The 24,700-nt window shown below is 42.9% G+C and overlaps 3 protein-coding genes across 5 annotated transcripts; 1 reads left to right on the top strand and 2 right to left on the bottom strand.

Annotated features, from left to right (window-relative positions):
- Positions 1–356: 356 nt before the first annotated feature.
- LOC125521463 (sulfofructose kinase) lies at positions 357–4,221 on the bottom strand. Its single transcript, XM_048686512.1, has 10 exons — positions 3,891–4,221; positions 3,703–3,777; positions 3,511–3,563; positions 3,187–3,337; positions 2,794–2,904; positions 2,411–2,537; positions 2,164–2,264; positions 1,301–1,439; positions 775–827; positions 357–684 (listed from the first exon to the last, which is right to left on the bottom strand). The coding sequence occupies exons 1-10, from the start codon at positions 4,188–4,190 to the stop codon at positions 610–612; spliced, it is 1,185 nt and encodes a 394-aa protein (XP_048542469.1). The 5' UTR covers positions 4,191–4,221; the 3' UTR covers positions 357–609.
- Positions 4,222–9,522: 5,301 nt separating this feature from the next.
- On the top strand, positions 9,523–20,425 carry LOC125520283. 2 transcript variants are annotated; one of them, XM_048685165.1, is made up of 2 exons: positions 9,523–10,577; positions 20,189–20,425. In XM_048685165.1, the coding sequence occupies exon 1, from the start codon at positions 10,065–10,067 to the stop codon at positions 10,521–10,523; it is 459 nt and encodes a 152-aa protein (XP_048541122.1). In that variant the 5' UTR covers positions 9,523–10,064; the 3' UTR covers positions 10,524–10,577; positions 20,189–20,425. The 2 variants fall into 2 exon arrangements, with proteins under 2 accessions (XP_048541122.1, XP_048541121.1); XM_048685164.1 differs by lacking the exon at positions 20,189–20,425 and adding an exon at positions 16,799–16,930.
- Positions 10,893–18,141, bottom strand: LOC125520282 (putative phospholipid-transporting ATPase 9). 2 transcript variants are annotated; one of them, XM_048685163.1, is made up of 12 exons: positions 17,512–18,141; positions 16,829–17,398; positions 14,509–15,860; positions 14,319–14,435; positions 13,942–14,218; positions 13,757–13,845; positions 13,541–13,649; positions 13,139–13,351; positions 12,905–13,027; positions 12,711–12,809; positions 12,442–12,633; positions 10,893–11,951 (listed from the first exon to the last, which is right to left on the bottom strand). In XM_048685163.1, the coding sequence occupies exons 2-12, from the start codon at positions 17,225–17,227 to the stop codon at positions 11,304–11,306; spliced, it is 3,618 nt and encodes a 1,205-aa protein (XP_048541120.1). In that variant the 5' UTR covers positions 17,228–17,398; positions 17,512–18,141; the 3' UTR covers positions 10,893–11,303. The 2 variants fall into 2 exon arrangements, with proteins under 2 accessions (XP_048541120.1, XP_048541119.1); XM_048685162.1 differs by having other exon boundaries at positions 16,829–18,141.
- Positions 20,426–24,700: the final 4,275 nt, after the last annotated feature.

Raw genomic sequence — 24,700 nt, 5'->3', positions numbered from 1 at the left:
TTCTCTTTAAAACAAGATCTACTACTTCTCACTCACAGGATTAAGCCTAAATTTGCAGGTGATTTTAAAGAGTGGATTACAGCCCATATTAGTTGAGACCAAGTCTTTTTAATCATGGTGTTTGCAAGAACTGGCATTGGATAGGCCAAGAGGCTTTGTAATTTTCTTTTTTTCTTTTCTTCTTTCTTTTGGCTTTTGGCTTTTGTATATACTCCCTCCGTACCATAATACATGTCGTTTTAGCAATTCAATTTGAACTGCTAAAACATCATATATTATGGTACAGAGGTAGTATATACTTACTTTAATGAAAATACCATAGAACGATTGTTCAATGGTTTTTGGGTCAAAAAATGTGTACAAGAGCCAAAACAGCTAGAAGCTTGCGGTGACTTCATCACACCAGGAGATAGGTATGGAAGCCACTACGAGTATATATCAAGGGTTAGTGAAGAAAAATGTATGCCCTTGTAAATTCTTGATTGCCACAATTTTCACAATAAAAGAAAGACAGGATTTCTGAAGGCATTACTACACCAGAATCGGATTATTCCACGGCCACAGACAACGAGGAAACAGAAATTGATCCGGAGGGCCAGTACGCGGATACTAGAGAGACAGGCGCGGGTCCGTTAGATGAGGAAGACCAGTCCTGGCCCCCAAAGCTCTGCAGCCGCAAGCAGCCTGCAAATCAAATACAAATGCACGCACCATTACCATTTCATGTTCGCCCGTAATACAATACTAGTAGTAGTCAAATGCAGCAGGCCTTACCACTTGTGCTGCAAAAGGCAGCATCTTCTCAACTGGCATGCCGGTGCATAAACCTAATCAATAGGCACAATGAATCAGCTCATCGAAAACCTCTCAGCGGTCATCAGTCACGATTCATAACAAAGAAAAAATGCCTCCAGTTCAAAATCTCAAAGACGTATGGATAAGGAAATCAGATATAATAGCACCGAGGTATGCGTTTTTTTTTGGGGGGGTGGGGGGTCTACTATTCCTTACTCTTTGCCCCATCAAGTATGATCAGAGCTTCAACACTTTTGGCAGTACAAATTATGTGAATACGAGGGCATGGCATATGGAAGCGTATTGTTTACCGCAAGATATGTCTGAGAAAAGATTACAAGACCCACTAACAGAAGTGATGAAAACCGAACACATGTTACGGTTGTTTAACATTAAAAGGGCAAGCCATATACTTCCTTTCAATCAAAGGGGCCTCACCGCCTGAGCTCTGTATCACCTACTACCCTTACCATCCAGAAGTCAAACATTTAAGTTGTATACTTACCATATAGAACCGCTCCAATGAATGCATCACCTGCACCAGTTGTATCTATGAGCTCTTCAGATGGTATAGCTTCAGCTGTACCCATAAGTAACCTGCCACTCATCGAGCCAACCCCATCTGCACTTATTCTCAAATTTGACTACAGAAGCAGACAAATGAAAAACCGTAAGTATGAATTAGAATCTTATAAGCTGGATTTATAAAAGAAGCACATGGTATAATAAGTTAGCGTCCAAGCTAGTAACTAAAAAAGATAGCAAATACACCCTGGCAACTACAAACAAATAAGGTACGTCAGAGAAATGAACTTTAGCCCGCGGAACAATTCTTTTGTGGGTTCATTTCTTACAAAATATATTTAATTTATAACTAAATAGCAATAGATTTCTGTTATTATTATTTGTGGATATATATTTGCATTGTTTTCTTTATTTTACTTCAAATCTTTATCTAAAATAATCAAATTCAAATGACGAGCTACTAATAAAGTCAGAGAACAACTGAAATGTTTTGTGCAATCAGATAAGCTTCCAATGAGCGAAAACTGGAAATGTACATCTTTAGAGCTTAAAGGATAAGACATGTAGGGAATTTTCTTTGGAGACTAGGCTATACCATAAACTAATATAATTATAGAATACTGTCTTTGATAGTCCAGGCTCCGCTCCACCATATACACTTTATTCATATATTTTAGAAAGTACAGACAATTCAACATACTAAAATAAGACATACATTGCCATTTTTGCTTTATTGTGAACCCTTTTTGCAAGGTTTATGTTTATCACTTTGATCAAGCTAAAGAACTTCAATTTCATATTCAAGAATTACTGCAAGCAGACACCCACAAAAAGATAGCATACCTTGGAAGCAACACATTTTGCCATGCTAGAACTCAAATCGACTTTCTGCTCTAAAGATTCTAGCAGATCCTCTACATCGGTTTCCTCAGTCTCAGAAGCATCTGCAAGTTGAGTTGTCCATTATATGTTTCTTTATATCAAAAGGAATCACCATCAGATCCCTTGTAAGCAAAATGCGCAATCCTAGGAGTTTGTTTTTTGTGAAATGCTTAGCTAAAATTGACACGGAGAACTACAATAAACTCACCTGTCATACTTCTTTCAAGCATTAAGCAACCTTTTTCTCCCCGGGTTACAATAACGAACTTGAGATTAGGTAACCTTAGAAGCATGTGTACCAAAGCAACTGGTGTCGATGAGGCTCCTGTCCAGGCCTGCATATTAAGATTAGGTGAAAAGAATATAACTATAGGAATACTAGGGATCTCAGATGCTGGACAAGGTGATTAGCTAAGCCTTGCTGCTCAAATGACCTTAATCAATTGTGCTAACAAATAACCATCAAATAAAAGATATCCACAGAAGCTTATCAAAACATCAGACTCCTTGACTAAGGTAATGTCAGTAAATAATTAAATACGCGTAGGTAGCAGAGCTTACTTTGTTGTCGTTGGAAATAAAAAAACTCACCTGAGGAAAATTTGCAGAGCATACAACATATGATGCAAAATTCAGAAGGTCATCCAATCCCTCCCTCTTTTTCTCTGCGTCGACCAAAATAGGAATTTTTCTTTGGCTTGCCTGCACTGGATTGATCCCATAAACGAAGATCAATCTCAACACCAATGTGGATGAGAGAGAAACCAAGAACAGAAAAGAAAAATGCGACATTAAGACAGAAGAAGTTATGCGTTGTCTTTTGTGCGACATGCTGGTATTCACACATAACACAAGACTTTTGTTTCTGATATTATTGGCTGATCATCAATGTATGGAAGTGAAGTCGAATATTATGTATGCACTCATGTTTCTTGAAATGCCTATAATAAGATGAAATGTTATGTTGTGGCAGGAAAATATTACCTCTTCTGCAACAAGCAAAGCAGTCTCGTGCAATCTAACATCAAAATACACCATTTCTACGCCATGTAAAGCAGCAAACAAGTTTTCCTTTGTGAGCTCCTCTGGCTTCATTGGGGGATAACCAGGAGTGTGTATGCAAGTACGAGTTTTCCTGAAAACGAAAAAGGGGGAATAAAACAATTGTAAGGAGCAAAATACTCGTGCCTATATCTGTAGTAACATCGTCATTTTCAAAACAGAGTGGTAAGGAATACGAGAATGAAGATCACTTGTATAAAAACAGGATGACAATATCACAGCTTGTTCTTTCAGTTTGTCACTCACGTCTGGCTATCAACGATTATATAGGTGAAGGGTGAATTCCCCCCGTCTGCTATCTGGAGTAAGAAGATATAGCCACATAAAGGAAGTGGGATTAGGATGGATGAATGCTGCTGCTATGATAAAACAAAGGACCGTGATATAGGAATGGAATAATGGAGTAAGGCAATTGCAATACTGCATTGCGTATTATACCGTCATATAGGAAGTGTCTACTCCGTCGTCTTGCAGCTCCTTGAGAATGCTTTTTCCCAGTGCATCATTGGACGCCTACTCCAGCAGTAAGAGCAAGGAGTGAGCATGCATATACATAGATCAGTGGGGTGATGTCGAGCGAAGGAACTAGGTAGGTGGTGGTAGTGAAAGACGGGTGCGGCCCTTACCTTGGATATAATCCTTGGGCTGAGGCCGAGGCGAGCGGCTCCGGTGAGGGCGTTGCCGGCGTTGCCACCTCCCTCGACCTTGAGCGCGAGGCTGCGGATCTTGTCGTCCGGGTTGGGGAAAGAGGCGACGGTGGCGAGGTAGTCCACGGAGACGGCGCCGCAGCCGAGCACGAGGGGCTTGGACTGCTGGGGGGCGGACGCGAAGGCGGCCATGGGAGGTGGGCAGCGGCGCCGGCGGGGAGGAGGAGAGGAAGGAGGATTGATCGGAAGTGGAGGGATGTGCAGCAGCGTCAGCATCATTTTTTCTTTTCTTTATGGAAACTATCAAACAAGTCAACTTGATGGCGATGAGAGGTCCAAGCGAAACCATCTTCCATCAACACAAACCACCTTGCGGATAAGGCAGGCCGGACATCACATGGATTCACCGGGCCAGCCCACCCCATCCATCATCTATCTGCCGTCAGTATAGCTGGCCAAATGGGCCGGGCCTGGCATGCCGACCCGCAAGCACGCTGGCACGGCACGTGATGGGCCAGGCCCGGCACGCTCTAATCAGGCCATGCCAGGCACGCGGCCCGCCTTGGGCCTGAAGGCTGGGCACACGGGCCGGCATGGCACGGCCCGTTTATCTTTTTTTATTTTTTATTTAGATATATATATATATAACACATCAAAAACAGCCCAGCGGGCTAAAATCAGCCCAAGAAACTACCTAGCAGGCCATCAGGCTAGTGGGCCAGCGTGCCTGCCATCGGGCCGGCCCGTTTGGCTCCTGGGCCATGCTTGGGCCGGAGGAGATAGAACGCAGGCCGGCACGGCATGGCCCGACTAATAATCGTGCCATGGCGGGCCGGGCCATGCCAAACACGATTAAGATGGGTCGTGCCGTGCCGGGCTAGGCCGGCCCGTTTGGCTAGCTATAGCCGTCAGGCCAGGGCTCGAAATCACTAGCTAAAGGGTAGCCTAAAAAAACTAGCTAAAGAGTTACCCATTGCAAAGGTTACTTACCACCTTCTTTGGCGCCGATAAGTGGCGCATTGCATATGTGTCACTTGTCGTAACTTGAGAGTTTTTTTCGTAGACTCGTTTATTTAAAATGTTTTATCTCTTGAGCCGTGTGTTCAAACACCAAACCGTTTGTTGGATTATTTTTTTTGCATCGAGATCTTAGAAACTAGATCTCATGTTAATAACTTTTGCTGAATATTTTTCAAAAAAACAGAAACAAAAAAAAGAACAACTAATACTAAAAAGTTCGACAAAATAACGAGACCAGAAAAACGGCAACAAAAAAAGTAATACCAAGAAAAAACCAGAATCCGGAAGGATGCTTCATATTTTCATTTTTTGGGAAGGACAGGCTATGTTTTTCTTTTTTCGGGTAGAAGCAAAGTTGTGCTTCTCGTGAAAGCACAAATATTATTTTCGAGAACACATATATACTTGGCAAAAAAATCTTCAAAACCTAGAAAAAATAAAAAAAATTCAAAAAAATCTAAAATCCAAAAAGGCATAAAAAACCGAAAGGAGTGTCCAACACACAACACGCGATGTTGGCTGGACGCATCACTTGACGTGTTCATGATTAGTAATTGACCCGTGTGGGGAGTCCTGCAAGAGCTAACCGTTGGTTAGCTTAGCTAGTCGCCTAGTCCCCAAGTTTTGCTTACCAAATCTGGGAACGCGAGAGCTATATGTCTCATCTGTACCAATTTCTATTAGGAATTGCCTACAAGGGGCGACTATCAGGTCGACCCATTACGCAAGCCGCTCGCTATTGCTTGAGTTGGTGTAGATTTGCTCTCTTCTGTTTTATTTTTATTTTTATTTCATTGTTCGCTTTTCACCGGTTTTGTTTGTTTTTTCTTCTTTTCTTTGTTATACTTTGTGTTTCCTTCGTTTTCTCACTGGTTTTATTTGGGTTTTCTTCCTTTCTTCATTCTATTTTGATTTTCTTTGTCTTTTTTGATTTTTTATCAGGTTTCTTCTTATTAACACATGTCCATTTTTTCTTCTCAGTACACCATGTATATTTTTAGTGCACATATAAAATATATATTGTTTTATACACAGTGGGTATTTTTCAAATACATGGTGTATATTTTTTAATACATGTTTTGAGCACTTTTAGGAATACACGATAATTTTCCAAGTACAGTTAATTGAACCTAACTCAGATGGTTACTTGGTTAGGCTCCTTGTGGTGGGACCAGCCTATTAGGGTTCTAGTCCTAGACTTGGCGCTGGTGCACGCATTTTCCTAAATTTATTCTGGTCTTTTTGGCAACGTTCATACAGTGGGAGGATGCGTTTTCATTGAGTATCAGGTGTCTGTGTTGACTTCGTCAATCTCAAAATGTTGTGCCAGCTCATTATCTCAAAGGTGCTAATAAAGGTTGGGTGTGTGCGTGCGTTCATTTGTAGGGATGAGTATATGTGATCAAGTACATGTTGTCGGAGGAGCAAATCTCAATCTTGAGTTATCAAGTGCATTGACACACTTTCCTGATGTGACAATGTGTTCTCGTAGTATATCATTTGACTGGATCTGTTCAACACCATTGTTTTGATGACAATGTGTTCTCGTTATTGTCAGCATCCTTGTGACTTTAACAATGCTTTTTTTCTGAAAAAGAGGATAACGCCTGGCCTCTGTATCGAGCTATGCCTACAACCGAAGTTAAGGTTGGCAGTTTTCAACATTTTGGACTGAAATTGTAATAACCCCGACAATCTAGGAAGAGAACATCACAAACTTCTTGAGACAGAGCAACTAGATCGTTAAGCGATATTTGGACATGGAGAGAAGTGACGTGCTAAAGCCTGCTAGAACTTACGAATAATGGTTGCTTCCTTCCCAATGTCGCATATTCCCATTATTCTATATACATCTTTCTTAGTTTCCTCCTCATCTTTCATGTGGATTCCAACAGTTGTGAGTAGAAGAAAACAATGCTTCTTGCCTTTTGCGACTGAATGTGGAGTACTGCGGCTATATATTTATTTACTCCACGAAAGCATCATTTACTCCACGAAGGGGATGGTTGATGGGACATTCATCTATATATTTATTTACTCCATGTCATAACCTTTGGACATATAATGTTGCATGTGACATTATATTTTACAAAAAAATATGGTATGACCGTGATTGGTCTTCATAGCTGTAGAAAGGACATTTGTTGGGGCTGGGGCAAGGGCTTCTTCTGATCTCCCATGATCATACCACAGTCAATGTTGCTGACTTCGATACATTTTTGTATTATGACTTATAAGAAATATGAATTCGTTTAGTGCATGAGGATGCTACATGTTAGTGCGTGAGGAGTACGTTTTAAAGCTGATGTACAGCACTGTAAGCTGAGAAATGATGTAAGAAGTTGAGGAGCTGAACAAAGGTGAGTAACCTTGCCCGTTAAGCAAACAACATGATGACCTCTCCGAGTCAGCTTTTAAGCCTTAGGATACCCCATAACCCCATCCCATAGCGATAAGGCTTCAAAAATGCTAATAGTGGTAGGGTGTTCATGCTGTGTTCATACAGATGGTATGTGCGTGTAAGTGAGCACCTAGGATTGTACTATGTGAAAAAAACATTTTACAAGTACATGATGTTGGAGCAAATCTCAATCTTGAGTTATCAAGTAATCTTGAGTTATCAAGTGCCTTGGCACACTTTTCCGATGTATCCAAAAGTTGTTGTTATAATTACCCTGTTATAAGTAACATTTGACAAACCTCGAAGTACACCATCTGGCATGAAGGCGCTCGATACTCTCATGGTCTAAGAAAGTGAGTATATGTTAACACTTCTTTGATAACACTAATAACAATGTGACAATGTGTTCTCGTACTATATCATTTGATCGGGTCCATTCAACACCATTGTTCTGATAACAATGTGCACTCATTGTTGTCGGCATCCTTGTGACTTTAACAATGCCCTATGATAAGAAAATAAAGATCATCATGCAACACATGAGCTAGTCTTAGAGACGAGACTAGGAACTTATTTTGTGTTTATGTTTTCACACATGCAACTGAATCTCATATTCAAGAATCATTGCAATTATAGCATAGAAAATAAAGATTAATTATCAGTATGAAAATAAATAATAACATTTAGTATTGCTTCTAGGGCATATTTCCAATAAAAATAATGTTGAAGTTGCCTTTTCAATTTGTCAACGATCTCCTCTTTTTGATTAACTTTACACCCATAACAGAGGCAACCCTGCACCAAGAAAAAGAGTAATGGGTTGTACATTAGCGCTCTTTCTCATTGTTTTCATCATCTATATTTTCTTTCATTATTTATTTCTTGTTTTAGTGATTTTAGCACATGTTTCAATGATTTCCTAGTTCTCAATAGTTTCATCAGTAACAAAACTGTAATGAATCATAAAATTTAGGTAATGATGTCTCTTAAATAACTGCAATATAGCATTTATTCAATATGTCCAAAGAGTATATTGGATGTATAAGTTGAACAATACAGGGTCTCAACATGTTGTGGAAGGATCTGTCGCAGTTAACATCAACCGAAGCATCATCCAATTGAGCAACTTATTGGCTCCAGTTTGAAGGAGTTCATTCCCAAAAAAACAAAAGAAGAGTTTGAAGGAGCAATTTATCTGCTCGAGTATGAAGGAAGAAACTTGTACAACCGAAGGGTTGGCACTTCTCAACGGTTGGGGCTGAAATTATAATAACTCCGACAACCTAGGAAGAGAATATCATGGACTTCTTGTGACAGAGCAACTAGATCGTTAAGCGATATTTGGACAGTTTAGAGAGAAGTGACGTGCTAAAGCCCGCTAGATCTTACAAATAATGGTTGCTTCCTTCCCAATGTCTCATATTCCCATTATTCTATATACATCTTTCTTAGTTTCCTCCTCATCTTTCATGTGGATTCCAACAGTTGTGAGTAGAAGAAAACAATGCTTCTTGACTTTTTGCGACTGAATGTGGAGTACTGCGGCCATATATATGTGAATGTGACGAAAGCATCATTTACTCCACGAAGGGGATGGTTGATGGGATATTCATCTATATATTTTATTTACTCCATGGCATAGCCTTTGGACATATAATCTTGCATGTGGGATTATATTTTACAAACATAAAAAATGGTATGACCGTGATTGGTCTTCATAGGTGTCAAAAGGGCATTTGTTGATGTTGGAGCAAGGGGTTCTTCTCCCACGATCATACCACAATCGTTGCTGCTGACCGGGATACGTTTTTCTATTGTGACTTAGAAGAAATATGAATTCGTTTAGTGCATGAAGATGCTAACATGTTAGTGCATGAGGAGTACTTTTTAAAGCTGACGTACAGCACTGTAAGTTGAGAAATGAGGCAGAACTTGAGGAGGTGAACAAAGGCGAGTAACCTTGCCCGTTAAGCAAACAACATGATGTCCTCTCTGGGTCAGCTTTAAGCTTAGGATACCCCAAACCCCCATCCCACGGCGAGAGAGCTTCAAGAACGCCAATCATGCAGGCAGCGTCCCTACCCTGCCAATCAGACAAATACGTACCACGCCGTATTCCAAGCTGAGCAAGAAAGACAAACACTGTGGGCAAGCCAACAAAGAAACGGGAAGCACATCTGTCACTCATCAATAATCCACATCTCAAGATGATACCCCACCAGCTTCAAAAAACCAAGGGAAAAAATAATGTCCATGTCTGAATGAGATACCATTAGCTAGCTTAAATTCTGTCAAAAGCAGTGCTTTGGAAGGGTCGAGACTGGCAACGTTTACAAGCAAAGCAACTCCAACGATTAACAACTACTCCCTCCGTCCGAAAATACTTGTCATCAAAATGAATAAAAGGGGAGTACTTCTTTTTCCCTTTAGTTTTTCCTCTCATCATCATACATGCTCCTTTATCCTTCAAATCCATGGCCATACATCCAAAGATGTTCTTCTTCCCGGCATGCTCCACAATCATTATATAGATGATCAGATCAGCATCGCAAGAGAACAGTTCCCATCTCTTTTTCTGCACATACATACATACACCATCTAGTAACATACTCTTTGCTTTCCTCTCCATTCTTTCCATGTTGGCGTCCACTTAAATCTTCCACAAAGCCATCCCTCGACCCTTTCCTTCTGTTTTTCCTGGCCTTTATTATTTTCCCATCCTCTCCTCTCCAATGGCACTATCCTCTACAAATAAATTTCGAAAGCAGGTGACGCTTTCGCCCATGCCATTCCTTGCACTCCACCCATGCCCCCCTCGCCCCGTCCAAGCCCAACAAGTGCTCGCCACTGCTCCACCAACACCGCCGCCGTACCTCTGTGCAGCAATGGCGACGGCCCCGCCGGCGATCCCGTTGCCGGACTACCAGGTGTCCGGGGCGGCCGCGGCCCACCAGCGGGGCTCCGTCGGCCCGTTCGTCGGGGTGCTCGCGGCGGTGCTGCTGCTCACCGCCATGTCATGCTTCTTCGGCCGGGTGTGCGCGGCGCACGCGCAGGGGCCTGACGAGTGGTACGACTGCGCGAGGCTCGCCGGCCGCCGGAGATGCTGGTGGTGGCGGGCGCCTCGGCGGCCGGTCAGGCCGGCCGAGGAGGAGGTCAAGCCGCCGCCGGCGATGCCGTTGCCTGAGCCGTGAATGATCGGTCGGCCTCAGGCTCCTGCTCTTCTTTCTCTTTGCTGCGGTTTGCAGGTTAGTATGATAGGAGAGGCCAATAAAGAAAAAGATAGTATACACGATTGTAACATCATAATAATTCATTTCTCCTACTAATTAGAAGAATCTCCTTTTCTTTTTATTAGTGAGAGATTGTGTAGATGCATTCCGTTCATCCGAATTAACATGGAAGTTTCCTGCCATCAAAGCAATTGATGTTCTCTTTTCTTATCGCAGCATAAGACTATATAGTGTCATGGTAGATCAGTTGAATATATCATGAGGTTGTCCTCAAACACTTCCATATCAGATGGTTGCACTTAGGCACTGAAAGAATCTGTTTCTGCGAAATGCAGTGCAATCATCTCATTTATATAAAAAAAACATAGCAATATCAGTTTACAGTAAAACAGAGGGACAACAGTTACGTGGCAAAACGCAAAAGTCATGAAACAAAGTGAAATTCTGCCATCGGAGCACAAGCATAAACAGGGGTAAGAGCAAAAGAGAAGGGGGAAACACACACACACACGCAGCCTAAAGTTGCTAAATGAACTGTACAGCAGGTCTTCTCTTGTTCTTCTTGTGGCCTATCTACGAAATTCTGTGATCTAGCTCTATCCTCTGAACTGGAAGAACTGCATGAACCATAGAAGCAACAATCCAAGAATATTCACAAGTTCTAGCCAGTCCATCTTCTGTCATCTTTCAGGAGACGACATTCTATAATCTGTACAAAACACAAAATCTACTGAGAGAATGTCATCCTTCAACCTCTACGTCGGTTCCCTTTTTAACTTGCATGGCCTTGCCGTCGCGACGAGCAGAGATCCCAACCATCCTTGGGTGCGACGATGTCCGGTGCCGTGACGATAGCTGCCTTGCCACCTCTGGGTCTTCGGCCTTCCCCAAGTACCTTTTCCACTGAATCTTGTTATGGAACATTGGAAAGAAACGGATCTGAATTGCGGCATAGCAGAAGTACGGGACGAGTGTGGCCGTCACCACGAAAAGTGTCACCAACCAATATGATAGCGCTGGGGCCAACTGTTCAATGAAGACCATGTAGGCTGTTTTGGAGTACTTCGGGTCTATAGAACCATAAACCATGAGGAAGATGTACCACACAGCAATGCTACCCCATATGAATATGTGTTGGATTATGGTGAAGTAGTTCACCGAGAGGGCCATTTGGCAGTTGACGACCCATACGACACAAGTGTACATGGTAGCACCTAGGGCATCCAAGCCCGCAACTTGGCCATCCTGGCGAAATGCTTGGTCCTTCAGGGCGGTAGTGCAGAAGAAAAATATTAAGATGGCATTCACGACACCATTAAACATCCAGCCAAGTATCCGACGCCAGCTGAATAATACATTCTGCACACCTTCTTGGTATAGCTCCGGATACTGTCAAGTAACATGCAAACAGGCACTTCCTTAAAAACAGCTAGGTCAAATGGAGTTGAAATTCATGTGCATAGCTTCTGCATTTTGTGCAGTATGAAAGATGGAATGATATCTTTATTTGTCCAAGAAAACAGTGAAAAAGGAACTTAAAACGGCACGAATAGGATTGCTGAGCCTTGAATTAAGTAGGAAATTGTTGAATCTATGAAAAGCAAATACCACAAGAAATCAACAAACTTTTACCTAATCAAATGGACCAAGTATACAAAACATGTAAAATTTTGAACTTGTCTTAAACAAAACATAACCATGTAGCTTCTACTCCCTCCGTTCCTAAATATATGAAGTAGAGTGACATAGACAGTGTACTTTCTCAGAAAGATGAAGTGGAACATGTTTCAAGAGAATTTGGAGTTTGAGATGGACTTTCCCTAATTTGATCTACTACCATGAAAGATTGTGTCTTTCAAACGGGTTTGCATAGACATACCTGTAAACACAGACGGGAAGAAACATCCTGATCAAATACGCCCAACGCAATGACAGGTAGGGAGGTGAAAAATACATTATACAGTGACAAGAACCAATCATTATAAGCTGGCTTCCCTGAAAAGGATGCAAACGCTTCATACAGAAAGATGGTGACTCCAAAAGTCACATTCTTGTAGAAGAAATAGCATATCTGCATCAGAAAGAGAATATCAACATAATAGTTGAATTTTGAAAGTTGATTATTTGTCCAAAGGAACATGAGTATACCATCACTGAAATACGTCGGTAACACCAATGTCCATGCACCAAAAGCAACCGTTCCAGGAAGCGGAACTGGGCGATGGCAATATCACTTGCCATGACAGCCTAAGACATTGTGAAGAGAAACAACTAACCGTTAAAAAAGATTCTAGTGATCACAAGCACATTCACAAAATTTACAAAGCATCAAAATAGGCAACCTGCATCCCTTCAACACCACTAATTCCAACCCCTATGTCAGCTTCCTGAAGCATGCCAACATCATTTGCCCCATCACCAATTGCTAAGGTAACTTTATCTGAATGTTTAACAAGCCTTGTAACCTGCAATAGTTGCGACAGATTAATAACTCAGCATGTATGCTTTCGGAAATAACACTCAGAAAATTACATAGAAAAGATAAATATGACTTCCAAAACAAGAAAAAAGCTCACCAATGCCTTCTGCTTCGGTGAAGATCGACAACATATGACTGATGCACACTTGACAGCAAGATCCAAGAACTTAAACTTGACATCATCTTCCAAAGCATAAGTTAATGATTTACCATCAATTATCAGCGCAAAAGATTCCGTGCTGGACTGACCCAAGGTTGGGACTTGTTTTATTCCATCCTCTATCTGACCCATAACACTTTGCTTTGATGCCTGAAGAGCCAACAAATAGAAAGTAACTATTGCAGTTTTGATTGTATAGAGTAGAATTCTAAATGTTAGATGCCTGTTTTGTCAACTCCTTTTTGGTAAACATTTATGAGTGATTGTTGCGAATATACTCATCTAAAAATAACAATTACATAGGCAGTGATTCAGTAGAGGCATCAGTCATTTATTCACCTTGGCAATGGAATCTTTGTCTCCGTTTTTCTCCAATGCAATGATGTCAGGTGCTTCCAGGGCGATGATTATCTGTGCCATTCCTTGTCTAAGTAGGCTACATGCAAAGCTGAAGAAGCACATGAATGATGAATCAGAAAAAGAAACAGTCAGCTTGAGCTTCTAGAATCCAGTCGTACTAAAAAGACCATGTCCATGCAAAAATACACTAAGTACCCAATATTGATAGCTGTCTCCATTTTGTCACCCGTCAACACCCATATCTTAATTCCTGCTTGTGCAAGCTTGTCAATGCATTCTGGTACCTGATTACAAATGCACATCCACACAAATGAAAAATGACAATTCAATATTTAAAATGAATTAGACTGGAAAGCATAGCCTTCTCATAAAAAACATACCCCTTTCTGGAGCTTGTCTTCAACAGCAGTAGCACCAAGAAGAATCAAGTCCCGCTCAATGCTATCAGCAGCCTCCCCAATTTGTTCATCTCTGTCAGCACTTCCAGATATTTTGGCAGTCCTGAATTTTTCAGCGAAGTTCTCGTACTCTTTCTCATCCAAGACGCGGTATGCAAGTACCAACGTTCGTAGACCAGAATCAGAATACTCGTTTATGTGCCTTTTAGTCTCTTCCTCAAATTTTCTTCCATCTGGTGCAAGCCTTGTGAACATCACACTATTCACATGGAGAAGACAGATAAGAAGCCATAGGCATATACAAGTTTGCCCGTTAATTGTGAAACAATACAGAAATTTAGAACATGTGGAGTACTTACCTATCAGCGCCCTTGCTAAACAGTAATATCCTCCCCTCTGGCTCTGGTTCCTTCACTATTACAGACATCCGTCTTCTTGAGCTACTGAATTCCAGGACATTTAGGAGCTCGTATTTTCTGTAAGAGGATGCTAAAGGTCAAATTTACGTAATAAACAATATCCTTTAATGATAAAAAGAAATTTGCATACCTATACTGATAATCTGCAACATTCTGGCTAGGATCGCGTTCACGAATAAATATACTTGTCTGTGTCCTCTTGTAAAACTCAAACCCTAATTCTCTTGCTGCGATAACAAATGCAGCTTCATCAGGGGACTCAGCTTCGTATGAAACTTTATCAGTTTCATCTACTTCAGGTATGCATGTATGACAGATGGCTAGCAGACGGAAAAAATCCCTGATGACATCTTTATTAGGTTCATGTATCCAATTTCCATCCATTATACGTGGATCCTTCAAATTAAAACCTTTGACATGAGGACTCTCCTCGATTTGTTTCTCCTTGTGCCCTCCAGCTTCTATCTCGTCACCTAGCGGCACCCCTTTCCTCAGGGCCATAGCTTTCTCAACTTCTGTGACAGACTGACCATATGCAGTGCCAGCAATCGAACACTTGATAAACTCCATCATGTTGCAGGTCAAGGTTCCAGTCTTATCAGAGAGAATTGTGTCAACTTGACCTAGTTCTTCGTTTAGATTTGAGGTTCGAGCATGAGTTGGCTTATCTGATTCTTCATCATACATGTCAATGTCCTGGTTGATGAATACAGCCTGTAAGATCTTGACCATCTCAATGGATATGTACAAAGAAATTGGGATAAAGTAGTTGTACAACATTAAGGCTGTCAACAGATGACAAAAGGATGCCAGAGGTGCTCGTTTCGGGTCATAGAAGACGGTCGAATCATCTGGGCGAAGATACCACCGTTTTGTCTCACCATTCCTTAAATCAGCTTTTGTCCATATACCAAAAAAGACTGAACCAAGTAAAGCAATTCCAAGTAAAGAACACAGCAGCAGGTAAATGATGTTATCCATTTTCTTCTCAATCTTGCTTCTTTTAGATGGCGGCTCAGTTGCATTTTGCATCACTTTTGTATCATGACCTGTGAAGATGACAGCCCCATATATGTAATCAGTGTTCCGCAGCTTTGAGTCCCGAAGAAGGAGTTGGTGGGGTGACAGAGGATGCTGCATGCCTTTATAATCCATAGTACCAACAAAAGAATAAAGATTCGCATTCGGATCTTCGCATTTGATTATTTGTCTAAGGTTTGTGAAATCACCATCCTCTTGTAAATCCGATGTCACCTCAAGAGCTTGTTTAATTTTCAAATTTGTTTCACCATCAAGGTTCATAGTCTCTACATAGCAGATCCCATCCGGATAGTTAGATGAAAGTAGAATCAAGTCAGCAGGAAAGAAATTATCCTTCTCCACCTTTATCACATCTCCAATTTTGATATACTTCCATTTTGTCTCTTCAAAACTGCCATTCCCTCTATGTACTTTTACTATTCGATTGTTGAGCTCAATGTCCTGAATGAAGAATTGCATATATTAACTTTGCATACCAACAGCATGAGAATATGCATATACATACAGACCAACTAAATCATAGAGATAAAGCAGCAAAATTTAAAGATAAATATTTGTGCAACTAGTCCATCACAAAGATGTGTATCATGTCGATGAATGGAAATTCGTAACAAATTTAGCTATGGTCTACCTTAATATCCAGAAAAACTGAACATTTATCTATTCACAGAAAAAAAAAGTTGATACAACAAAACCATGTGCTACAACCGAGATTATAAATTCTTCCTAAAATAGTTTATCAGCTGTCTAGGATAGAACAGATCCAGTAAAACTCGCAATGACATTGTATGATTAGATCTCATGCAAAATGAAGTAACTGAATATTTAATGTGCTGAGACGAAAGTAATTTGTGACGTAGTTCATGGCATTGTTTCGATAGGAAGCTCATAGCTTGGTTGTAACTAAGTGACACACATTATACCCTTAAAATACAAAGCATCACATATTATGTCAAGATCAATCATATCCATAATTCTTGTACTTCTTTTGCGATAGTGATCTGACCTTCAGTTATTTGCAGTTTCTTACATAAAAATCAACAGTTTAATAGTAAAACCCATATTTTTTACTTCCTGTCAATTTATGACTTTTTATTGGTTGATCCAGAAAGAAAGCTCCACTAGATTTAGGTTCCTGCCTACTTTGTCTTATCACATACAAAAAAAAAACCTTCAAGGTGCTAGCCCAGGTATGCAACTGAATAAAAAAACACCTCGTCATCAAGAAAAAGGAAACCCCGTACGTCCTTGTTAAGAAGTTCATGAAACAACCATTGGAAAGGTCGGATTATGCGCAGGCATGTTAAGTTCTTGTGAATCACGACATACTATCCATATGAGTCAAAGAAAGTTTGCTAAATATGATTCACTTGTGGCAGGATTTGAAGAGAAGATAACAGAAACGATACCTGTTGTTTCCTCCTCCAATCCTCAACCCCTTCTTTCAGCATGGTGGCCGTAATCACGACCGACAATGGCAGTAGTGCGCTTACCGCTGAGTAGGGCGCAAGCGGGGTCAGCGTGAGGATCCCCGAGACGAGGAAGTAGAAGTTGGCCACCCTCCGGAACTGCTCAAAGAGGGACTTGGGCACGAAGGTGACCAACGAGTACTTGGTAGTGGACACCTCATTTCTTGGGTATCTGAAGCCCTCCTCTTCATGCCTGTCTGGATCATTGACGTAGACGACTCGGGAGAACCCCGTCGTGCCGATCTTGGAGTGATCTTCGGTGGAGCCCTTGGCGCAGAGCGCGAAGCTGTACAATGTACTCAGCTTCAGCTTCTCCAGCCTCCTCCTTACCCGTGCCATTTCGACACAAGAACCAGATCACCACACCAGACTAGTACTGCCCAGGGCTCAGCTCTCCTGGTTACTGCCGAGATTACTGAACTTTTGGCCTCAAACTTATTGAGCTGAATCTGAAAATTCAGCCCTCGAGAAGCAGTGGATGAATCAGGAACAAATCAGTGGACTCCCCCTCTGGGCAAGAAGAAGAAGTCAGATTTCAGGTGAGAACCCAAGAAACGCCTCGCAATAAATTCGGGGCGCGACTGCTCCCACCCACCAAGAAAGGCTCCACCACCCCCACCTACCTAAAAAAAAGCAGGCGAGGCAGCCACACGAGGAACTGGACAGCACTGGACTAAATCACCTGACCCGGAACGCCTCAACAGAGCTCCGAGATCCCGCCCTGCCGCGGCGCGGCGGCGGCGGCGTCCGGCCGGAACCCCTGAACGTCCCGGAATCCCAGCTCCAGGCGGCAGCGCGGGGGACCCTGATCCATGCGGCGAGGCAGCGCGCGCGGCTTTTTTCTTCCAGTCCGTCCGTCCTCCGAGAAACGTCCCCGGGAAAGGAACTTATTGGGGGGAGGAACCCCGGGGGGGGGGGGGCGGGGCGGCAATGCGCGCGAAGCAGCGGCCGGCAAGGAAGGAACAAGGGCGGGACGGGACCGAACCGACGCGCACACACGCACGCACGCGGTTTCTTTGTTGGGGCGGCGGACGAATCCAAGACGGGACGCGGACACGGAAGCGGGAGGCTTGGGATGGGGGGAGGGAGGAAAATTCGAAGCTTTGCCGAGGAAGAGACGGGGGGGGCGGGGTCAAATGGAAGGAGGGAGAAGGGTGGAGTGGAGCAGGGGACGACGGACGGGGGATGCGAGAACGGAGGTGGGGAGGGAGAGGCAGAGTCGTGGGCGTGTGCGTGTGCGCGGGGTGGGGGGTGGGGCAGGGGGGAGAGGGGTTCTTGGGCTGGCCGGTTTGGTTGTTGGCGCCGCTGCGGCTACTGCTGTGCCTGTCGTGACTGTGCGCTGCCTGGCGCTTTGGGGGTGGGTAAAACGTGTGCCGTCCGGTAGTAGTAGATGTGGATTTTTACTTGTAGTATCTTTCCATTTATGAATATATGATTTTACCTTTTCCTTGTGTGTACTAATACTACTCCTACATTATTCCTTACAATGTATTACCTCCGTTCTGGTTTACTTGTCCCCCCTCTTATTTAGGGTCATATTTTGACTATAATATTAACTAATAAAATATAAGTTATATATAGCAAAAATAATATTATCGAAAACTATGTTCAAAGACGAATCCAACGGTATAAGTTTTGGTGACATGCATTAACATTTTAATAGTTAAATTTATGGTCGAACTTTGGCACGAAACACGAAAATGACCAATAAACCAGGACGGAGATAGTATATTTATTGTTATCGTTTTGAGCAAACCTTACCTTGTATATTAGGTATTGCTATATTTACCACGGCGGTTTGATGAATCTCCCAGAAAATTACGGTTTGGCACCGCAATATATCGTTCCTCGGTGTTGATTAGATGTCATGATTGCATAATTAAATTATTATCAAATCTTCTTTTTTTAAGCTTTCAAAAAAATCTTCTTTTTCTAAGAAACTTCATAGTATCGAAACCTCCTGTTCACCATGAAACACATTTAATTTCATAACCGCTTCCCTCAGCGAAAAACCGTAAACATACATTTAAAGGTGTAAACGAAGGTTACAACCTCATGTAATCACTCGTATACTTATGGCATGTTGATTGTACTTATTGCCTCTAGTTATTTTCTTGTTCCATTTTGTGTGCAACTATTGGTTTTTTGTAAACTAAGCGTAGCTCAGATGGTTAGGTTTCCTGTCAATCTTAAGGTGTTGTGGCGGCTCGGTATCTTGGAGGTGCTTATAGGGGTATGGTGTGCATGTGTGCGTTCATAGGGATGAGTCTTTGTGCATGAATGTGAGATTGTACTCTGTTAAAAAAATGTTGGTTTTGTTGTTCTATATTTTGAATGGAATGTGTACTTTAGGCCTCCTTTGGTCTGGAGGAATTTATAGGAATTTTAGAGGATAGGATTCTTATAGGATTTTTTCGTTTAGAGCCATTTGGTTCATAGGAATAGATTTCTATTACTACATAGGATTGGTTCCTATCCTCCACATTTCATAGGAAAATAAAAATGAGCCTAGACTCAATAGAAAAATTCCTTTGGTGTCAACCAAATAACATCTTGTTTCCTATTCCTACTCATAGGATTTAAGATACATGCCATCTCATTTCCTACAAAATTCCTATTCTTATGATAATCCTATCCTATGAACCAAAAGAGGCCTTAATCTGAAACTCTACCACGGGCTAAGCATGTTTGTTCTAATATTAGCATTTCCTTGAATAGCATGAACTACAAGCTCCTTCTAGTTTTCCTCCACACTAGCGATGTTCAAAGTAAGCAAATATGTGAAAGTAAAAATGTGTAAATGTTAGGGAAAATGAATTTCCGCCATTTTAGTTAAACATGCATGTGCATTCGTAGTTACTACCATTTTCATATTCTTAATTAGGCTAATTACTTGGCATCTTAGCCTATAGACTTCAAAAACCATGAGCTTTTCAAATTTAGCTCTCGTTAGCTCCTTCTTCAAATCTTTCTTCAAATCTCTAAAATTGTCTCTATGTAGTTATAGTAGTGTCATATATGATAAACAAGCAAGCAACAACTAGATATCAGATGAAAAATAGGGCATTGTTTGACTATTCTGCATAGCTGCACTTATTCACTTGGCTTCCACCCAAATGCTTTTGGTAAAATTGAGGAGTTTAATTTTGTTTTGCACCACAGTTGGTACCACCGTAATTGCTCATCTAATTTAATAAATGTGAAGGAAGGACGTGACAGGACCTAACTGAACTGACGTCTCTCCATCTCTTCCATTTTACCCCTCCCTTCGTCTCTTCGTCGACAATGTGCACAAAGCAGCGGCCGGCAAGGAAGGAACAAGGGCGGGACCGGACCGGACTGAACCAACGCGCATGGACGCGGTTTCTTTGTTGCGCGGTGGACAAATCCAAGACACTGACACGGAAGCAGAAGGCTTGCGATAAGGGAGGGAGGAAAATCCGAAGCTTTGTCGACGAAGAGATAGAGGAAGGGGTCAAATGGAAGCGAGAAGGGAGTAGGGGACGGATGGGGATGCGAGAACGGAGGGGGAGAGGTAGAGTTGTGGGCGTGTGCGCGGGGTGGGGGTGGGGGATGGGTTCTTGGGCTGTCCGGTTTGGTTGTTGGCGCTGCTGCTACTATTGTGCTTGCCGTGACTGTGTTGCCTAGCTTTTTGGGGATTTTACGTGTATCTTTCCATTTGTTTATGAATGTATGATTTTACTCTTTCCTTGTGTGTACTACTCCTACATTATTCCTTACCGTGTACTATAATTATTGTTATTTTTTTGAACAAACCTTACTTTGTACATTATTGCTATATTTACCACGGCGGTTAAACGAATCTCTTAGAAAATTACGGGTTGGCATGGTAATATATCATTCTCGCTGTTGATTAGATATCATGATTTCATAATTAAATTAATAGCAAAGCTTCTTTTTTGAGAAAATGCATATCAAAACTTTCAGTTTACCTCAAAACATATTTAATTTCATAATTGCTTTCGTCAACGAAAAACAATAAACATATATTTAAAGGTGTAAACGAACGTTACAACCTCACGTAGTCACTCGTAGCCTATTAATTATACTTATTTTCTCTAGTTATTTTCTTTTTTCACTTTGTGTGCAATTGTTGGTTTTTTGCAAACTGAGCGTACCTCAGATGGTTAGGTTCCTTGTGGTGGAACCTGCCCATCAGGGGTCAAGTTCTAGACTTGGTACCGATGCTCACATTTTCCTATATTTACTTCTGACATTTCGACGATGTTCATTCAGTGAAAGGAGATGTTCCCGTCGACTACGAGGTATCTGTAGTGACTTCGTCAATCTCAAGTAGTGCCGGCTAAATATTTCTGAGGTGCTCATAGAGGTATGGTGCGCGTGTGTACGTTCATAGGGGCGAGTGTATGTGAGCATCTACGATTGTACCGTGTTCAATTTTTTGTTGGCTTTTGTGTTCTAAATTTTGAACCGAATGTGTGCTTTAATCTGAAACTATGCCATGGGTTAAACATGTTTGTTCTAATATTAGTATTCTCTTGGAAAGCATGAACTACAAGTTCCTTCTAGTTTTCTTCCACATCAACATTATTCAAGGTAAGCAAATATGTTTTAAAAAATTGTGTAAATGTTAGGAAAATGAATTTGTGCTATTTTAGTCAAATATGGATGTGCATTCATAGTTACTACTATTTCATATTCTTAACTAGTCTAATTACTTGGTATCTTAGCCTATGAGACTTCAAAAGCCATGAGCCTTTCAAATTTGGCTTTGTTAGCTCCTTCTCCAAACCTCTAAAATTATCTCTCTGATGGTAAAGAAACAAGAAACAACTAGATGTTTGTTGAAATATAGGGCACCGTTTGACTATTCTGCATAGCTGCATTTATTCAATTGGCTTCTACACAAATGCTTTTGGTTAAATTGAGGAGTTTAATTTTGTTTTGCACCACAGTCGATACCATCGTAATTACTCATCTCATTTAATAATGTGAAATGTGATATTTATCTTTCCACTAGATGCTCAATCAGAATATGCCGACTAATGAAATAACTAAATGCATCAATATTGCAATAGTTCCATTGGTTGCCCTATTTTAAGAGATACTATGGCTGAAAATTGTTTTCCAGTTTAACTGGTCTAACGCAGGCGAGTATGTTTAGGATAATAGAGGGAACTTTTAAAAGACAGGGAAAGTATAAAATTGAATAATCAGGAAAAGATTCAGATAAGTTGGTTTAAATGGAAAAAGAAGAAACATTTTATGAAAAGGTAATTTGGTAGGAACATAAATATTTGAAGTGTTTTTAATAAATATCGTGTGACATCCTGGCTTAACAGGAATAATAGACTACTCATATAAACAAGGCGCATTTTAGAGGGGGGAAATGTTGTGAGGCTTGATTTTTGTGACATTTTAATGCTAAGGTTTCGAACACCATGTGTGTTGTTTCAATAAAAATGTCCTCATTGTAACAAGATGCAGACTTTACACTTCCGAACATGTAAATACGTAATTTTCAATAAGAAATATCTACAGAATTCGCCAACATTGATCACGTTTATCCCCATTATTGAATTGTCATGTCATGCTAATAGGTGCATGCACACTTTAAAATACATGTACTTCTCTACCGTTTGTTTGCTCCATGTAGCAACAAAAATGTGTGCAAAAATATGTCTAGGTCATCACTCAATGAGGTGGTTGGAGGGTTTCCTCCTTTTTCGGAAAAAAATGCAAGAACGAGAACTCCCATGTGCATTCTGTTTACAAAATGAGAAGAATGTATCCTTGGTTGGTTAGCTAGCAAAGATTATCCAAAGTTTTGACTAATAGTACCAACCTTTTGTGTTAATTAGGCACCATTGTGCTTTATCGAAAAAGGCTTCCGTCCCGCTTTATATATAAAGCCAAGATCATCAACATTCCGATACAAACGCACGCCAACACAGCAAACACACACACCCAAGACATGAAACACAGGCGCTGAGCGCAGCAACACCACCCCTAACTACGAAGAGATGAAGCCGCATACGACGATCCGTGGGCTCCAAGGCGACGCCTTCAGCAAGGATACGACACCGGAGCGCCGCCACCGCCCGATTCAAGGATCAGAGTTTCCCCTGAAGCACACGATGGGTGTGAGAGCCGTGACGACGCCTTCAAGAAGGGAACGAGTTTCGCCACCGTCAGTCTATCCACAGAGAGAACGGTTTTTCACCCCGGCCACCCCTCACCACCACCGAACGCCGCACCCTGGTTGCCACGTCGCCCGCACGGCCATGGCCACCGGGCAGCACCAGGCCGCGGGCTCTGCCCAAAATCACCACGCTACCACCACCGGGGCCACCGTCCCGACATCCAAGACCAAGGCACCACCTGACCCGAGACCCGCCGCTAGTCCAGCCGAAGAGACGAGCGGAAAGGCCCCGCCTTTCGCACCCCTGGACCACCCCAACGCCGAGACCCAAAAGGACGGTCAAAACTGGCCTCCACCGCCCGCCTACAGCCCCAAGCACGAGACGAGCTCCGTCCTGCTGCCGGGCGCAAGACGAGCTCCGTCCTGCAGCTCCGGGCGCGAGACGAGCGATGAATCACAGCTAGGAAAGGGCCAGCCCTTCGACCGAAGAATCGTCCGGATGACGAGGAGATGGAGCGACGGTCGAAGCAGTCCGACCGCAAACAAGCCGACGCCGGAGAAAGCCGGCCGTCGCCGCAGGCAGATCCGCCAAACCACCATGTAGCCGGCGCGTCCCCGGAAGGCCACCACCACTTGCCGGACCTCCGAGCGCCACCACCCACGGCCGGAGCAACAGCGATGCCAGGCCACTGCCCCACCCACGCCATCCACCCGGATCCCACGCCAGATCTAGGACAGACGCGCCGCCACCCGCCTTGCAGCCGAGCCGCACCACCGCGCTGGGCGCGCGCTGCCCCGCTGGATCCATGCCGGCAACACGCACCCACCGCCCCCCGCGCCCCTGGCCCTGCGCCATCAGCCAATCCCGTGCCAGATCTGGCAGGGATAAGGTCAACCCGCCACCACCGATGATGCAGCCACCACACCACCCCGGAACAGCAAGGCACCGTCGCCAAACGCCGCCGACGCCGCCTCACGCGCCCGCTGTAGTGCCGCAGAGCCCCGTAGCATCCCGACGCCCCCGACGGCAGGTTGTCCCGCGCCAACCCGAGCCCCCGCGCGGAGAGGAAGAAGAGGCCCCGCCGCCGCCTACGCCGGCCGGACTTCGCCCGGCGGCGCTGCCAGGCGACGGCAGGAGGGAGCGACAGGAGGGAGAGGGACGGGGCCGGAGGGCTAGGGATACCCCCGTCCGCTCGCGGGAGCGGAGCGGGGGTCGGGAAGCCCGGCGGCGCCGCCAAGCGGCGGCAGGAGGGAGCGGCAGGAGGAAGAGCGACGGGGCCGGAGGGCTAGGGATTCCCCCGTCCGCTCGCGGGAGCGGATCGGGGGTCGGGGAGAAACAGAGTACCACCATTGTGCTTTCAAGTTTAGACGTCTCAACCTTCTAGTTGTTTCCTTGGATAAATAAAAAGGGTGTACTAACATGTCAATTTTCAGTGATGTTACAACTAGGTACACTTTAGAGGGTCCAAAATGTTGCTACTCCCGAGTACAATTTGTGATTTTTGTTCTTTATATGCCATGTGTGTAGAAAGACCACAGCACCACAAAAGGACGAGAGCACATCTATGTGAGGAGGAAGATGACCCAAGTGATCAACCCTAATGAGGTAGATTTTAAACTCTTTATTTTTTGTGAAAAGGTTGATGGCGATACATTAAGTATCGTAGGTCCTTACAAAATACCCATAC

The sequence above is a fragment of the Triticum urartu genome, chromosome 7 (assembly GCF_003073215.2).
Source record: "Triticum urartu cultivar G1812 chromosome 7, Tu2.1, whole genome shotgun sequence".
Lineage (NCBI taxonomy): Eukaryota > Viridiplantae > Streptophyta > Magnoliopsida > Poales > Poaceae > Triticum > Triticum urartu.
This window is presented reverse-complemented; position numbering and strand designations above follow the sequence as displayed.

Excerpts from the sequence above, each read along its gene's own strand:
- LOC125521463 (XM_048686512.1), bottom strand. The coding sequence starts at position 4,190 with ATGATGCTGACGCTGCTGCACATCCCTCCACTTCCGATCAATCCTCCT. Across the intron at positions 3,564-3,702 it reads TAGACACTTCCTATATGACG|ATAGCAGACGGGGGGAATTC; the intron begins GTATAATACGCA and ends TTCTTACTCCAG. Across the intron at positions 685-774 it reads TGCCTTTTGCAGCACAAGTG|GCTGCTTGCGGCTGCAGAGC; the intron begins GTAAGGCCTGCT and ends TTTGATTTGCAG.
- LOC125520282 (XM_048685162.1), bottom strand. The coding sequence starts at position 17,227 with ATGGCACGGGTAAGGAGGAGGCTGGAGAAGCTGAAGCTGAGTACATTG. Across the intron at positions 15,861-16,828 it reads ATTGGAGGAGGAAACAACAG|GACATTGAGCTCAACAATCG; the intron begins GTATCGTTTCTG and ends TTCTTCATTCAG. Across the intron at positions 13,650-13,756 it reads GAGACAGCTATCAATATTGG|CTTTGCATGTAGCCTACTTA; the intron begins GTACTTAGTGTA and ends GTGCTTCTTCAG.
- LOC125520283 (XM_048685165.1), top strand. The coding sequence starts at position 10,065 with ATGGCACTATCCTCTACAAATAAATTTCGAAAGCAGGTGACGCTTTCG.